Here is an 18,233-nt window from a genome sequence, read left to right as displayed (position 1 = left end):
AATGGTCGAGTGGTTAAAGTGGTGGCCGATATTCGCAGGGTCTCGAGTTCGATTCTGACCTGCAACAATTTTTTTTAGTTAAACTACAACAACTTGGGCTAATTAAATAGGTTAGCTAATCTTGGGTTGTGAAATTGTTAATTGGGCCGTTAACTGCTGTTGGGCCGAAGGTGTCCTGTTGGATTAAGCAAGATTGGGCTTGGAAAATGATTTAGGGAGAAATTGAAGTAATAAATATACGGGTCATATATTCTGTGTAGTGATATAAAATCAGAAAAACTGAATGGTTCAACTGGTTTAGGTGTTGGTCTTATGAACGAGAGGTCTCGGGTTCGAGCCCGGGCATGGGCAGTTATCCTTTTTGGATCTTTTTCTTGTAAGGTAGTTATTATTATTAACTTTAGTGTGATTAATATTATTGTTATTATTACTACTGATTATTAACATTAACATTATTACTGAAAAATAATATTATCCTTATTATGATTAACATAATGACTCTTATCCTTAAAATTAGTAATATTATCATTAAGACTAACATTAAAATTATCCTTATTAGTAAACTTATCTTTTTATTTAAATTTAAAAGTATCATTATTATTATTATTAGAATTACCATACTTTTTATAATAAGTAGTATTATTTTTATCATTATTATTAGTAGTACAATTAATATATCAAATGAAGATTTTCTATATATAAATATATATTTATGACATAAAACCTAATCAAAATAATACCTTTATAATAAATGTTAATTGTCTATATAAAGATAAATATATCTAATTAAGTTATTAATAAAACACATGATATAAAATAACAAGTAATTTCACTAATAATATATATATTTGTTCAATTACCATTACATTTATTAATATACATGATTGAATAATAGGTTCGTGAATCCGAGGTCAACCCTGCATTTGTTCAATATCGTCATATGTATTTTTACTACAAAATACAGTATGGCGAGTTTCATTTGCCTTTTTACCCTTTATATTTTTGGGCTGAGAATACATGCGCAATTTTTATAAATGTTTTACGAAATAAACACAAGTAATTGAAACTACATTATATGGGTGAATGATCGAAGCCGAATATGCCCCTTTTGCTTGGTAACCTAAGAATTAGTAAACCGATCTACTAATTGACGCGAATCCTAAAGATAGATCTATCGGGCCCAACAAGTCTCATCCAAAGTACCGGATGCTTTAGTACTTCGAAATTTATATCATGTCCGAAGGAGGATCCCGGAATGATGGGGATATTCTTATATGCATATTGTGAATGTCGGTTACTAGGTGTTCAATCCATATGAATGATTACTTTTGTCTCTATGAATGGGACGTATATTTATGAGAAATGGAAATCTTGTGGTCTATTAAAATGATGAAAATGATTATTTATGTTAAACTAATGAACTCACCAACCTTTTGGTTGACACTTTAAAGCATGTTTATTCTCAGGTATGAAAGAAATCTTCCGCTGTACATTTGCTTATCTTAGAGATATTACTTGGAGTCATTCATGACATATTTCAAAAGACGTTGCATTCGAGTCATTGAGTTCATCAAGATTATCATTAAGTCAATTATAGTTAGATATATTATGAAATTGTATGCATGCCGTCAACTTTCGATGTAATTAAATATTGTCTTTTCAAAAACGAATACAATGTTTGTAAAATGTATCATATAGAGGTCAAGTACCTCGCGATGTAATCAACTGTTGTGAATCGTTTATAATCGATATGGAATTCGTCCGGATAGATTAGGACTGGTCTCTACAATTTAGACATTTCATGTTCTGATAGACGCATTTAGTAAATGGTCTCATGTTTGTCTATTATCAAGTCGTAAAATGGCATTTGCATAGTTTCTTGCACAAATTATTAAATTAAGAGCACATTTTTCTGATTACACCATTAATAGGGTGCAAATTGATAATGCTGATGAGTTAACATCTCAAGCATTTAATGCTTATTATATTTCTATAGGGATTGTTGTTGAACATCCTATTACTCATGAACATACAAAATTGGTTTAGCTGAATCAATAATTAAACGCTTGCAGCTAATAACTAGACGACTGAAAATGAATACCGAACTCTCAATATTTATATGGGGACATGCAAATTTACATGCTGCGACATTACTTCATATTAGACGAAGTTCAAGTCATACATATTCTCCCCGACAACTTGATTTTGGCCGAGAGCCAAATTTTTCCCATAATTAGAACATTTAGTTGTGCAGTGTATGCTCTAGTTGCACCACCACAACGCACTAAATGAGCCCTCAAAGGAGGATGGGGATATATATTGAAACATCTTCAATTATAAGATATATTGAACCTATGACGGGAGATGTTTTTACAACACGTTTTGCTGATTGTTTTTTTAATGAAAAATTGGTCCCTAGATTATGGGGAGAAATAAAAAATAAAGGAAAAGATGTTTCATGATATGAACATAAATTAATGTATCTTGATCATCGCACAAAAGAATGAGAAAAGAAAGTTAAAAAATAATGCATATGCAAGAACTTGCAAATAATTTGCCTGATGCATTTACAGATATAAAAAAAAGTGACTAAATCATATTGTGACGACCCGAAAATTTCCGACCAAATTTAAACTTAACCTTTATATGTTTCCGACACGATAAGCAGAATTTGTAATGTTGAATCTCAAAAAGTTTGGAACTACATTCATGTAATCAATTACCCTTTGACCGTGTTCGACGATTCACGAACAATTATGAGTATATAGATATGTATATATAATATATAATATTAACTGAAAACATTAACAAAGTATTAGATATATGATACTTTACATGAACGTATTTGTTTCGATATATTTATCGACAGAATTAAGAGATAATATCAAATGATTGAATTATCAGACACATTATGATATGATTACGGGCCTATGTTATGAGGTCCACTGTGATTTAAGAAATCTATTTTTTTTGACAACATTCAGAAAATGGTAAAGTGGTTTATAAATAAGAACAAATGTGTCAATTAACGGGAACTAGACAAGGGTTAGTGGAAATTCCTGTTTAATTTCCAAGGCATGTTTTATAATATTTTCCTCGTGACCTTGATAAGATAACTATGTTAACTTTCATTTTATTTAATATGAAAATAAGAACGTGGAGTGTAAATAACTTAGATGTTGGATATCGACAAGTTAAGTAACTCGACATTTTTCATTAAGATGATTTCATACGTTTATTTAACCTTTGGACTTTATCCCATGCTTCACCAACAGACTGTAATTTAAAAACTTGAAACCTATTATGAATATATATAATTCTACTTTTCTAAAATGTTTTATGATATAACGATTTCTATTATTTTAACCTTTTAACAAAATGATTCTTAAATATATTTAGTTTTGGAAAACAAAATTATCATATTTATTTGATTTAGTTTCAAAAGTACAAAAACGTTTTCAGTTTAAAAAGAACTTTATTATTAAAAAGTATATATCTTTTATAAATATCTAGAACCACTTTTGACAACTCATTACTTAACCAGTATGATAAAGATAACGGTATTTTTATTTTATTTTATTAAATATATATAACGATTTAAATTAATATTATATATATTTATACGCGTATTATACGTATATAGTTTTATATTTTTACTATACTTTAACTTTACCTTTACTTTACTTTTACTTTACTTTAACTTTAATAATTCATACTTTAATAATTCACTTTAATAATTCATACTTTAATAATTCACTTTAATAATTCATACTTTAATAATTCACTTTAATAATTCACTTTAATAATTCATACTTTAATAATTCACTTTAATAATTCACTTTAATAATTCATACTTTAATAATTCACTTTAATAATTCATACTTTAATAATTCACTTTAATAATTCAAAAATCTATTATAAATAGAATTCAATAGGTTTCATTATTTCATAGAAACTTGAAAATATATTTATCTAAACTCTCTCAATCGAATTACATATATATATTTTCTTTGTATTATTTCAAGATATTATTAGTATACATAAAATACTACGACGGAGTTATACTCAGACGATTTCAAAATAAGTTTTCAAACGGGATAGAGCTAACGAAATTATGGGTTATAGCTATGGAGGTTATGGGTATTGATCGAGGGTATTGCTCGTGAGGTCAACCTAACGTTTATCATTTTCGTTGCGTCTACGTACTTTCCTGCAATATTGAATCACAATATTGATACGTTCGTGAATCTGAGACAAACCCTGCACTTGTTCAATGCCGTCATATACATAATTGCTACGAAATACAGTATTGTGAGTTTCATTTGCTCCCTTTTATATATATTTTTGGGACTGAGAATACATGCGCTATTTTTATAAATGTTTTACGAAATAGGCACAAGTACTAAAATCAATTCTACGTGGGTTTAAACCAGAAATATACCCTTAGCTTGGTAACATTAAACTACTTGTCTATGTACGGTAGGCGCGAATCCTAAAGATAGATCTATTGGGCCTGACAAACCCCATCCTGACTATGGGATGCTTTAGTACTTCGAGGTTATTTTAAACACACCCGATCTGGTGTACTTCAGAGGGTAAAATATGAACGTTAAGGCTTGTTACCGGGTGCCTACAACTTATAGAATACTTTTATACACTTGCGAGTGTACATATATTTATAAACGGAAATCTTGTGGTCTATTAATATATTGAAATGATTGTTATGATAAACCTGTGAACTCACCAACCTTTTGGTTGACACTTTAAAGCATGTTTATTCTCAGGTATTAAAGAAATCTTCCGCTGTGCATTAGCTCATTTTAAGGATATTACCTGGAGTCATTCATGACATACTTTGAAAGACGTTGCATTCGAGTCGTTGAGTTCATCAAGATTAATATTAAGTCAATTATAGTTGGATGTAATATGAAATGATATGCATGCCGTCAATTTTTGATGTAAAGAAAGTTTGTCTTTTAAAAACGAATGCAATGTTTGTAAAACGTATCATATAGAGGTCAAATACCTCGCGATGTAATCAACTATTGTGAATCGTTTATAATGTATATGAACGGGTCCTTTCAGTTGGTATCAGAGCGGTGGTCTTAGCGAACCAGGTCTGCATTAGTGTGTCTAACTGATAGTTGTTAAGATGCATTAGTGAGTCTGGACTTCGACCGTGTCTGCATGTCAAAAGTTTTGTTTATCATTTTTAGTCGGAAATCATCTACTTACCACCCTTAGGAAATTACCTGCTTATCATTCTTAGTCTAGACATGTCTTGCTGCATTGATTGCATGAATAGTGTATAGACAAAATTCATATCTTAGCGTATTTGCTAAATCATATCTTATCGTATCTATTACCGTAAACTTTGCCTGACATATTCCGTAAATTTCTCCATAATCTATGAAATCTTTTGATCTATATATAGATATTCTATGTAGTTAGAATACCACCCGATAGCCAGAAAATCATTTCGTATCGAAAAATCCTTTATCAAATCGTACGAAATGGAATTCGTCATCAGTTCAAGTTCCTCGGATTCTGAAATGGAATCCCACTCAAGCTCCGAAAGCAGTGTGACTGGAATGGATCAACCAATCAGCCATCATCTATTCTGGATGAATTGGAGATGGGTTCGTAGCCTCCTTAATCATTGGAGACAAGAAGAAGGCGATCCTTTCCATCCACCACATTGCCCTCTTGGCAATGAACCTGAAGCACTTACCGACGAACCTGTCCGAAACACCATTTTCTCTCTCATTTCCAGAGTATCTCGTCATGATTATATACTACACCAAATTCTAGATCTTATTTATCCGCTCGTCCGAACCAACAATCACCCCGGTGTAATAGAAGAAGTCAACGAGCTTCGCGCTCGGGTAGTGGCTTTGGAGAATATGGTGCAAAGGTTACAAACACCAACAGCAGCACCAGCAACATAACCAGTACCACCATCAACAACATCAACAGTACCATTACCACCACCAACAATAACCGCATCGCAAACCTCAACTTCACAATCTGTCCCATGAGCATCGATGTCATACGCCCTGTAGATACTAAGGAATACCACAACGATGAAGTATTGATTCATAACTTCATTGGGAAAACATTCTACGACGATTATGTAATTTCTAAAGTTTAGAAATTATCTATCCTAGCCTTAACCATAAATCAAGTGAGTTTAATTTAATATTAACTCATTAAATCTATATTACATCTGAAGAAATATACACATATATTTCCATAAAGACTGTAATAAAATTCTTTTGTACAAAATATTAATTGTGATATTTTTTTTAACGGGTAGGTAATACCCGAGAGATATATAAATTCACAATTAATATGTTACATTCTTCGAATCCGATTCAGCAAATCATCCATTATACTCCCTACTTTCACAACAATATACATTCTTTTATAGAAATCAAAACAACCATACTCATTCAAAAATCTAATTACATATTCTTATTTTGAAATCGCCGAATTCAATTCAAGTTATAACCGGTATCATCACTCTTAGATTCTTACATCTTTCAAAGCTATACTTTAACTTTAAAACTGTGTTAGAACATCGTATGTATATTAACGATTATAATATGTGTTCAAGCCCTTCGAAATACCTGAAGACACTTCAAATAATGAACAATCAAGATGATGATCCAACCACATGTTATCCACAGTTACGTACCTGAAAAACTCTTGAAACCAAAGTCATAATTTAACATGTATCCATGTCAGACCTTTTGGCATTTACTAGCTAAAATAACTTTTCAATCCCTTCTAAAAATAGACGGTTTTGTCACAGCTCCAGCAAACCAGCTTCAATTGTTCATTCGAATAAGCCTTATTATAATGATTACCCCTTCATCATTATTATCGGGGAACCTTTCATATCTCGCCACATTAGCAGTAAACTTATTAACAACTTCATTGATCTTTGACTTTCCGAAAAATCTTTATATTTATCAAAACCCCATCATTTACTCATCTGCATCTTGTAACGAGAATTGCCATACGAATCATCGGAAATTAGCAATCAGTATTTTGAAATCTCGCAGCATGTCTACGCCAACAATTATATGTGTCTATCTTCTGGACTTATATACTTTGAATGTGAAGTTTCCGAAAAACACCCTAAACTGGGAACTAGTTCTCGAGATACTGATGAAGCAGCAAAAACTATAAACGACCTTAACAGTAAAAATTTTGATGATAAAGAGTAGTGTGTTGGCAAAGCTCAGAAAAAGAGAAGATTTGGTCCTGAAAAATACGGATTGAGCAAACCATGAAGAAGGCTGTGGATAAATCACAAGGACGAAATCTACCTTCAAAGAATCCAAATGATTCCGTGTCTGCTGAAGTCATTATCGAATACCTTGCTCCTGACTCTAAACCCTTACGGACAATATTCTTCATCATCCTCGGATATTAAAAATTTTAAGATATCATCGTATCTTTCATTATAAATATCCTCCATATTTCTGAAGATATTTCCATAATTATTCTTATCTGAAATCATTTACCTCTTCGTGCTGTCTGTATTACATCATAAAAGAAACTATTTTAGTTTCTAAATTCTGAAACTTTCGAATTTAAAATAGGAATATTTTTGAAGTAGTGTTGGGAACTGAAGCATGAACTAGTATAATATAATGACACTTGATCAACGAGATTATATTACAGTAAGTAATGCTGAGTTTCTAAATGGAACGTGATGATTCACAGATCATAACGTCATCATGTGCTATGTTACACGACTCTTGTATTCTCTTTAACCTCTAAAATATCAAGAAAATATTTCTTGATGATTCGGCCTTTTTCGAGGTATTCTAGTAATTTGACAAGTCAAGATCGTGCCATTATAATTTCCTTCTTAGAACATTAACAATGTTCATTCCAAAATTCATATATGCGAATTCAGGACCATTACAAGCGGTGCTTAATCGCAAGAAGAAGAAACGAAAGGACAAAACTCCGAAATAGAAATTTGGGGTATAAATCGCAGCAAATAAAAGAGAGCATTAATTGGGGATGACAATGATTATAGAAGACAGAAGCAGGGACATCGAAATATAAGGGAAGATATAAAACCCAACAACAACCCAGAAACTATAAACCGTATATATCGATGCATATAGCAATATAAAGACACGGGAGAACTAAAAACACTATAAAACTAAGAGTATAGTAGAAGTAAATAGATTCTTCTGGAGGTAGATGAAAAAGAAGAACGACAGATATGAAAGTGAGGAGTATATCGAGAATCAGCACTGGATGAAGCATATTGACGAATAATTTTAAAGTAAGAATTGAGGGAGAAAGAATAGAAGGTGAGAATTAAAAGGAAACGAAGGAGGTGGATTTATAGTGAAATATCCAACAGAAAAATCGAGATGAATCATCGCATTAAATCGAAGAGGATCATAATTTCCTTAATCACCAAAGAATCAAATCCTATATAGATTACAAAGATTTTCTTTAATCCGGAGATCAACCGTGATGACGTCAAAAGATAAGACGAATCCCTATTTTCTCATTTCACTCTTTTACGATAGCTTCACTCATACGTTTCGAGTAATCGAATTATTTTATCCATATTTCTCAATCATGATGAAACCCTATGAATCAACTTATATTCATCATAATAACATTCTTATTGTTAGCGATGACGACCTCGATCAAATTTCGGGACGAAATTTCTTTAACGGGTAGGTACTGTGACGACCCGAAAATTTCCGACCAAATTTAAACTTAACCTTTATATGTTTCCGACACGATAAGCAGAATTTGTAATGTTGAATCTCAAAAAGTTTGGAACTACATTCATGTAATCAATTACCCTTTGACCGTGTTCGACGATTCACGAACAATTATGAGTATATAGATATGTATATATAATATATAATATTAACTGAAAACATTAACAAAGTATTAGATATATGATACTTTACATGAACGTATTTGTTTCGATATATTTATCGACAGAATTAAGAGATAATATCAAATGATTGAATTATCAGACACATTATGATATGATTACGGGCCTATGTTATGAGGTCCACTGTGATTTAAGAAATCTATTTTTTTTGACAACATTCAGAAAATGGTAAAGTGGTTTATAAATAAGAACAAATGTGTCAATTAACAGGAACTAGACAAGGGTTAGTGGAAATTCCTCTTTAATTTCCAAGGCATTTTTTATAATATTTTCCTCGTGACCTTGATAAGATAACTATGTTAACTTTCATTTTATTTAATATGAAAATAAGAACGTGGAGTGTAAATAACTTAGATGTTGGATATCGACAAGTTAAGTAACTCGATATTTTTCATTAAGATGATTTCATACGTTTATTTAACCTTTGGACTTTATCCCATGCTTCACCAACAGACTGTAATTTAAAAACTTGAAACCTATTATGAATATATATAATTCTACTTTTCTAAAATGTTTTATGATATAACGATTTCCATTATTTTAACTTTTTAACAAAATGATTCTTAAATATATTTAGTTTTGGAAAACAAAATTATCATATTTATTTGATTTAGTTTCAAAAGTACAAAAACGTTTTCAGTTTAAAAAGAACTTTATTATTAAAACGTATATATCTTTTATAAATATCTAGAACCACTTTTGACAACTCACTACTTAACCAGTATGATAAAGATAACGGTATTTTTATTTTATTTTATTAAATATATATAACGATTTAAATTAATATTATATATATTTATACGCGTATTATACGTATATAGTTTTATATTTTTACTATACTTTAACTTTACCTTTACTTTACTTTTACTTTACTTTAACTTTAATAATTCATACTTTAATAATTCACTTTAATAATTCATACTTTAATAATTCACTTTAATAATTCACTTTAATAATTCACTTTAATAATTCATACTTTAATAATTCACTTTAATAATTCACTTTAATAATTCATACTTTAATAATTCACTTTAATAATTCACTTTAATAATTCATACTTTAATAATTCACTTTAATAATTCATACTTTAATAATTCACTTTAATAATTCAAAAATCTATTATAAATAGAATTCAATAGGTTTCATTATTTCATAGAAACTTGAAAATATATTTCTCTAAACTCTCTCAATCGAATTACATATATATATTTTCTTTGTATTATTTCAAGATATTATTAGTATACATAAAATACTACGACGGAGTTATACTCAGACGATTTCAAAATAAGTTTTCAAACGGGATAGAGCTAACGAAATTATGGGTTATAGCTATGGAGGTTATGGGTATTGATCGAGGGTATTGCTCGTGAGGTCAACCTAACGTTTATCATTTTCGTTGCGTCTACGTACTTTCCTGCAATATTGAATCACAATATTGATACGTTCGTGAATCTGAGACAAACCCTGCACTTGTTCAATGCCGTCATATACATAATTGCTACGAAATACAGTATTGTGAGTTTCATTTGCTCCCTTTTATATATATTTTTGGGACTGAGAATACATGCGCTGTTTTTATAAATGTTTTACGAAATAGGCACAAGTACTAAAATCAATTCTACGTGGGTTTAAACCAGAAATATACCCTTAGCTTGGTAACATTAAACTACTTGTCTATGTACGGTAGGCGCGAATCCTAAAGATAGATCTATTGGTCCTGACAAACCCCATCCTGACTATGGGATGCTTTAGTACTTTGAGGTTATTTTAAACACACCCGATCTGGTGTACTTCAGAGGGTAAAACATGAACGTTAAGGCTTGTTACCGGGTGCCTACAACTTATAGAATACTTTTATACACTTGCGAGTGTACATATATTTATAAACGGAAATCTTGTGGTCTATTAATATATTGAAATGATTGTTATGATAAACCTGTGAACTCACCAACCTTTTGGTTGACACTTTAAAGCATGTTTATTCTCAGGTATTAAAGAAATCTTCCGCTGTGCATTAGCTCATTTTAAGGATATTACCTGGAGTCATTCATGACATACTTTGAAAGACGTTGCATTCGAGTCGTTGAGTTCATCAAGATTAATATTAAGTCAATTATAGTTGGATGTAATATGAAATGATATGCATGCCGTCAATTTTTGATGTAAAGAAAGTTTGTCTTTTAAAAACGAATGCAATGTTTGTAAAACGTATCATATAGAGGTCAAATACCTCGCGATGTAATCAACTATTGTGAATCGTTTATAATGTATATGAACGGGTCCTTTCACATATATACAAGCAGGAAATGCTCCAGCTCGAATTGAAATTCTAAAAGCTGACAATAAAGTCACTTATGAGTCTTTTTCACACCTGAAACGTGGGAGACCAATTGGTTCCAAAGATAAAAATCTTCGAAAAAAATCAGCTGATAATGAGGTAAAAAAAAGTGTTCAAGAAGAACCAAAAATCAATACTCCTTCTGCAGAGGAGATTGATGATGTCAATACGAAAATTGTAATGAATTATGCACATTCAAAAAATATTATGGAACCAAAATGACATGAAAAATCTTGATGAGATATTTTCATATAACGTTGCATATGACATCATGAATGATGTTGATGATCCAGAACCAAAATCTATCACGAAAAAATAGACACGATTGAGATCATTGGAAAAGAGCAATACGAGCTGAATTTGAATCGCTCAATAAAAGAAAAGTTTTCGGATCTATCGTTCTCACACCTAATGATGTGAAACCTGTGGAGTATAAATAGATTTTTGTGCGAAAAATAAATGAGAAAAATGAAGTTACAAGGTATAAAGCTAGACTTGTAGCTCAAGGTTTTTCTCAAAGACCGGGAATTGATTATGATGAAACTTATTCCCCTGTTATGGATGCAATTACTTTTAGAAACTTAATCAGTCTGGCAGTTTCTAAAAATCTAGAGATGCATCTCATGGATGTTGTTACTGCTTATCTATATGGATCACTTGATAATATATATATATATATATATATATATATATATATATATATATATATATATATATATATATATATATATATATACATGAAGAATTTAAGGTATTAGAAGCATCAAATGCAAAACCCAAAGAAATGTATTAGATTAAATTACAAAGATTTTTATATGGGTTGAAACAATCGGGTCGTATGTGGTATAACTGATTAAGTGAATACTTGATAAGCAAATGGTATACAAATAATCTTATTTGCCCATGTGTTTTCATTAAGAAAACAACTATCGGATATGTGATCATATTTGTTTATGTTGATAATCTTAACATCATAAGGACAAATAAAGAGATCCATAAAATCATTCAACTTCTAAAAGAAAAAAAAATTAAAACGCTTCAATATGGACAATGCAAAACCATTAAGTACTCCTATGATGGTTAGATCACTCAATGGTGACACTGATCTATTTTGCCCTCGAGAAGAACATGAAGATGTTCTTGGTTCAGAAGTTCCATATCTTAGTGCAATTGGAGCTCTTATGTACCTTACAAATTGTACGAGACCTGACATTTCTTTTGCAGTTAATTTGTTGGCAAGGTTCAACTCAGCTCCTACCAAAAGATACTGAAATGGGATCAAACACATATTTCGATACCTTCGTGGAACTACTGATTTAGGATTATTTTATTCTAACAAATCAAAACAAGATTTGGCTGGTTATGCAGATGCATGTTATTTATATGATCCACATAAAGCAAAATCTCAAACAAAATATGTATATATGGAGGCACCGCAATATCATGGCGTTCTCAAAAACAAACACTTGTTGCAACATCACCAAATCATGCCGAAGTGATTGCATTACATGAAGCCACTCGAAAATGTTTTTGGTTGAGATCAATGACACAACTCATTACTGATTCTTGTGGACTAGAACGCGATAAAAGTTCAACAACTATCTATGAAGATAATGCAACTTGCATAGCACAGATGAAAGAAGGGTATATCAAAAGTGACCGAACAAAACACATACTTCCTAGATTCTTCTCATACACTTAAGATCTCATCAAGGACAACCAGATTGAAATGAGATATGTTCAATCCAGCAAAAACTCTGCCGATCTTTTCGCATGTTCACAATATTGGCATGAGGCATGTTCAAAAGATGTAACAGCTCAGCGATTTCTACTTGAGGGGGAGTCAACTCCATGCTGCACTCTTTTTCCCTTAGCTAAAGTTTTTTCCCACCGGGTTTTCTTTAGTAAGGTTTTTAACGAGGCAGTTTAAGTTGATCTCTAACGAAGCAAAATTGTCATCCAAGGGGGAGTGTTGTAATATCATAAAAGTCATGATATATGGCCGACAATTTATGTCCACACATTTATCAATCCATCCCATAAAGTAAAAGACAAAATTATAATTGATATCTTGTGAGTGCACAGTAAATCTTGTAATATAAATAAGGCCTCTATGTTAGCCTTCATGATACACACAGATATTTTCATAATATAAACTATTTCCTACTTCTCTTTATGAACTCGTTGTTCATTTACATATATTAGCAGTGTTGTAAAAAACCCGATTACTCGCCGATTAATCTCCGATTAATCATTTTTAGGAGCAATCCGTTCCGATTTTCAAAAATCCGTTTAATTAAACGGTCAACGTCAATTGATGTATCAAAATCAAAATTGGTAATCAAAGTCAGTCAAATTTAAAAATGGTTTACATTTTAACATGAATTTAAACTATATTGTATAGTTTTGAAGCAAAATGAACAAATTTAAACAATTATGTTAAAAATTATCTTTATATTTATGGTTTTTTCCTATAATTACACATATAAATATTAAAATTTAATATTTAAATGTATACAGTACAATCCGATTAATCTCCGATTAATCCCCGAATTTTCGATTAATCATTTCAAAGTCCCGACCGATTAATCCCCGAATAGCGAATTTTGCAACCTTGTATATTAGTATTAGTATGAATCCTTGTTAAAAGAATAGACAATCAAAAGGTAGTTATATACTACAAAGTTACAACACCTTTAAATTTATTTTGAGACTTAAAATATCTATTATTGTAAGTAAGAATATAATAGTCTTGTATGTATTGTGTGAGTGTGTGAGTATCAGAGCAAAAAGCAAAAAAGGGTGTTGCTTCCAAAGATCTAAATTAATAAACAAATAAAATAATAAATGGAAAATGAAGGAAAAAAAGAGCGTAGAAATTGGATGATTCCACCACCAACTGATCGCCCTGTTCGTGTTTACGCTGACGGAATCTATGATCTCTTTCACTTTGGTCATGCTCGTTCTCTTGAACAAGCTAAAAAATCGTAAGTTTTTTATTAATTGATAATTAGTTAATAGTATTGAGGGCTCTCATTTATTGTTTATGCTTAGGAACTATTTGACTTTGTTAAAGTTTATGTGATTGTGTTTGTTTGAGCTATATTTTAGCTAACTGTATTTTTATTTTTGTTGGTGGTGTTTGAGTTTAGGGTTATGAATTATGAATGTATGATGATCCGAATTAGGGTTTCAAAACATCACAATGAGCTAATGTAGGGATAGATGAAGGTGTGATTGATGTTTGATCTGCATTTAAAACCATTGAATAATTATATTTCATTTGATGATTTTCAGTGACAATTATCAGAATGGAGGCACCAGTACTTTAAAATAAAAATGTGGAACTAGCCTTTTGATTGATCTATCCAGAATAAAATTGAATTTTGTTTAATTATAATAACATAGAGTCTCAGACAAGTTAGTAGTGATTAGTGAATGCTTTAGCTAAGAATGTATGATCTTCTTTTCGATTTAAGAAAATGTAATTGAAGCTAAGGTGGTTGGGTGATATTCTAGCAATCAGGGACAGCATCATGATGAGTTATTTGTGATACAGTTGTCCAGAGTCCATTAGTAGTCTTTTTATTTAGTCTTCGTGTGCAGGGTGCTATCTTAGATCTAAGATAAGGTAACATGTTGCTTAGTTTTATAGTGGAGGAATACAAACAATAACAATGGGCTAACTATTCTCTGTATCTTTAGTTTTGTTTATATAAGGCAATGAAATATTGAACATGTTAGTAAAGTGTGGATATCTTTTAACTTTGTCTTCTCATCTTATCTATAGGTTTCCAAATACTTATTTACTTGTTGGATGTTGCAATGATGAAGTCACTCACAGGCTGAAGGGTAAAACCGTCATGACTGATAAGGAACGTTACGAATCTCTTCGCCACTGCAAGTATGTTTCATACATTTAGAATTGGGCTTTTTAATACTAATGAATAATAATGACAATTCCCAGTAATGTAATTAATCTATTTCTTAACCACGACTCTGTAATCCTTTCTTAATTATTTTTTGTAACTTTTCATCCTTATAATTTTGTCTTGTTATTGAACTTATGCAGGTGGGTTGATGAAGTTATTCCAGATGCACCGTGGGTACTTACACAAGAGTTTATGGATAAACATAAGATAGATTATGTGGCTCATGATTCCCTTCCGTAAGTGTTTATACACATATGCAATTACATGCATACATGCATCATGCGTGCACATGCATGTAATCTACCCACACAATATCCACATGCACATTCACATATGAATACCCGCAAACTATGCAAGTGACTATAATAGAGAATACTTTTTAATTATTAATGTAATTTCAGTGCACATTAATGTTAATTGTGTGTAATGCATCAATTGTATCTGTCTTCAATAAATTCAGTTATGCTGATGCAAGTGGTGCTGGAAACGATGTCTACGAATTTGTAAGTTGAACTTCTTACTAGCATACGATTTCTCATTTTCTTGGTCATTTTTATTCATTATGATACATATGTTTAAAAATATTAATATGATTTGCCTTATTTTCATTTGTAGGTGAAATCGATTGGTAGATTTAAGGAAACCAAACGGACGGATGGGATTTCAACGTCAGATATTATCATGAGAATCATCAAAGACTACAACGAGTATGTGCTGCGCAACTTGGATCGGGGATACTCAAGAAAAGATCTCGGTGTTAGCTATGTGAAAGTATGTATTCATGTTATTTATTGTCATCTACTATTGTGTATTATGTACCTTAATTGACTGTTGTCTATCCTTTTAGGTCGAACTATAAATTTGTCTTTTTCTGTGTTTTAGGAAAAGAGGTTGAGAGTGAATGTGGGTTTAAAGAAGCTGCATGAAAAAGTAAAGAAGCATCAAGAAAAAGTGGAAGAAAAGGCAAGTTTTTGTATATTTTTGTTTGCTACATAATTAGGCTGTTTTTTGTAGTCTATAATTGCACAACTTGTTTTCACTAACTATGCAACAATATAATAATCAGATGTTATATATGGATAATTTGGGTTATAGTTCATCAAATGTTATGTGTCAAATTGGATAAATGAACTGAGAAGTCGCACAGACACACTAAAAATAAACTATATCAAATGAAGAACTTTGTTTCCTTATTTGTATTGCAGATTCAAACGGTGGCGAAAACTGCTGGTATGAATCATACTCTTTGGGTTGAGAATGCTGATCGTTTGGTTGCTGGTTTTCTTGAAATGTTTGAAGAGGGTTGCCATAAGATGGTATTCTTTTTTTATTTTCAAAGTTTAATATGTTAATTATTCATACTCGCGAAATTAAAAGAAATATCTGTCTATGGGTCATCCCAGCCTGGCCCACCCCATATTTACTTGTACTGAAGGTTACTCGCTTATGGTCCAAACCTGTTAACCTTTTTGACCCACCAATTTTACCTCATCTATAAAGAACTTTCAAGTACTGAGAATATTGGAAATCTCAGGGAACGGCGATTAGAGACAGAATACAAGAACAGTTAAAGGCAAAAGCTAATGGAAGGACACTTGCTTATGACAAAAACAGAAACGATGAAGATGATGAATATTATTATGATTATAGTACCGACGAAGACGAAGAAGAGTACTCCAGTGGAGCAGAAGAAATAGTAGTTACATGAGTGCATCTTTCAACTTGTGCCTTATGTAAGTTTGCCAAAACAATGTGTGAACAATACATTTTGTGTGATATAAATTGAGAGTTTTACTGTGTATGAAAGCATTCAAGTGTTCCAAAATATGGACATAAAGTTATGCTTTGGACTATTTTGAGTTGACTTTTTTATACAGTCGCTTTTAGAATTTTGATAATGTGTGTCAATTTATTAGAAAAAACAAATTTGAATTACTTATATTTAGAAAGTTTTAGATATATTCAATAATATGAGTTATATATAATTACAGTGTGAGTGAAATAATAGGCCTTAAAACTATATATACCATGCTAAGTCATGTATACACAAAAGTAATAATACGATATATATTGAAAACGTTCAAAAAAAAAAAAAACATTAATAATGAGTAAAATGTCTTTTTTCGGCATCCTGACGACCTCGAATGACAATAAACTTTCCGAGAGTCTTTATGTTAGGGTCGTTTAAGGGTGTCTTGAGAATTTCAACACAATCTGAAACGAAAGGTTATGCGCCGCCAAATAGTACTCCATTTGGCGGCGCATACGATTGATATAAAAAGTGCGTTTAATGAAGTGACATTAGATTCAAAATTATATGCGTTATACATAATTACATTGTGAGTGAAATAATAGGCTTTAAAACAATACGTACCATGCTAAGTCACGCATACAAAAACAAATAATATGATAGAAATTCAAAACGGTCAAAAGAAATAATTGTGTTTTCTATCATATTATTTCTTGTTGTATGCGTGACTTAGCATGGTACATATTGTTTTAAAGCCTATTATTTCACCCACAATGTAATTATGTATAGCGCATATAATTTTAAATCTAATGTCACTTCATTAAACGCGCTTTTTATATCAATCATATGCGCCGCCAAATGGAGTACCATTTGGCGCCGTATAACCTTTCGTTTCAGATTGTGTTGAAATTCTCAAGATCACCCTAAAACGACCCTAACATCAAGACTCTTGGAAAGTTTATTGCCATTCGAGGTCGTCAGGATGCCGAAAAAAGACATTTTACTCATTATTAATGTTTTTTCGAACGTTTTCAGTATATATCGTATTATTACTTTTGTGTATACATGACTTAGCTTGGTATATATAGTTTTAAGGTCTATTATTTAACTCACACTATAATTATGTATAACTCATATTATTTTGAGTCTAATGTCACTTCATTAAACATGCTTTTTAAATCATTAATATGCGCCGCCAGATAGAGTGACATTTGGCGACGCATAACCTTTTGGTTTCAGATTGTGCTGAAATTCTCTGGATCACCC

The 18,233-nt window shown here is 31.1% G+C and overlaps 1 protein-coding gene across 1 annotated transcript; it reads left to right on the top strand.

Annotated features, from left to right (window-relative positions):
* Positions 1 to 14,069: 14,069 nt before the first annotated feature.
* On the top strand, positions 14,070 to 17,111 carry LOC139861007 (choline-phosphate cytidylyltransferase 2-like). Its single transcript, XM_071849370.1, has 8 exons — positions 14,070 to 14,272; positions 15,076 to 15,189; positions 15,358 to 15,453; positions 15,678 to 15,720; positions 15,833 to 15,988; positions 16,100 to 16,180; positions 16,423 to 16,533; positions 16,752 to 17,111. The coding sequence occupies exons 1-8, from the start codon at positions 14,133 to 14,135 to the stop codon at positions 16,923 to 16,925; spliced, it is 915 nt and encodes a 304-aa protein (XP_071705471.1). The 5' UTR covers positions 14,070 to 14,132; the 3' UTR covers positions 16,926 to 17,111.
* Positions 17,112 to 18,233: the final 1,122 nt, after the last annotated feature.

This window comes from Rutidosis leptorrhynchoides, chromosome 1 (genome assembly GCF_046630445.1).
Source record: "Rutidosis leptorrhynchoides isolate AG116_Rl617_1_P2 chromosome 1, CSIRO_AGI_Rlap_v1, whole genome shotgun sequence".
Classification (NCBI taxonomy): domain Eukaryota; kingdom Viridiplantae; phylum Streptophyta; class Magnoliopsida; order Asterales; family Asteraceae; genus Rutidosis; species Rutidosis leptorrhynchoides.
The sequence above is the reverse complement of the archived record's forward strand: the minus strand, read 5'-3'. Positions and strand labels throughout refer to the sequence as shown.

Excerpts from the sequence above, each read along its gene's own strand:
- LOC139861007 (XM_071849370.1), top strand. The coding sequence starts at position 14,133 with ATGGAAAATGAAGGAAAAAAAGAGCGTAGAAATTGGATGATTCCACCA. Across the intron at positions 15,454-15,677 it reads GTGGCTCATGATTCCCTTCC|TTATGCTGATGCAAGTGGTG; the intron begins GTAAGTGTTTAT and ends CAATAAATTCAG. Across the intron at positions 15,989-16,099 it reads TCGGTGTTAGCTATGTGAAA|GAAAAGAGGTTGAGAGTGAA; the intron begins GTATGTATTCAT and ends TCTGTGTTTTAG.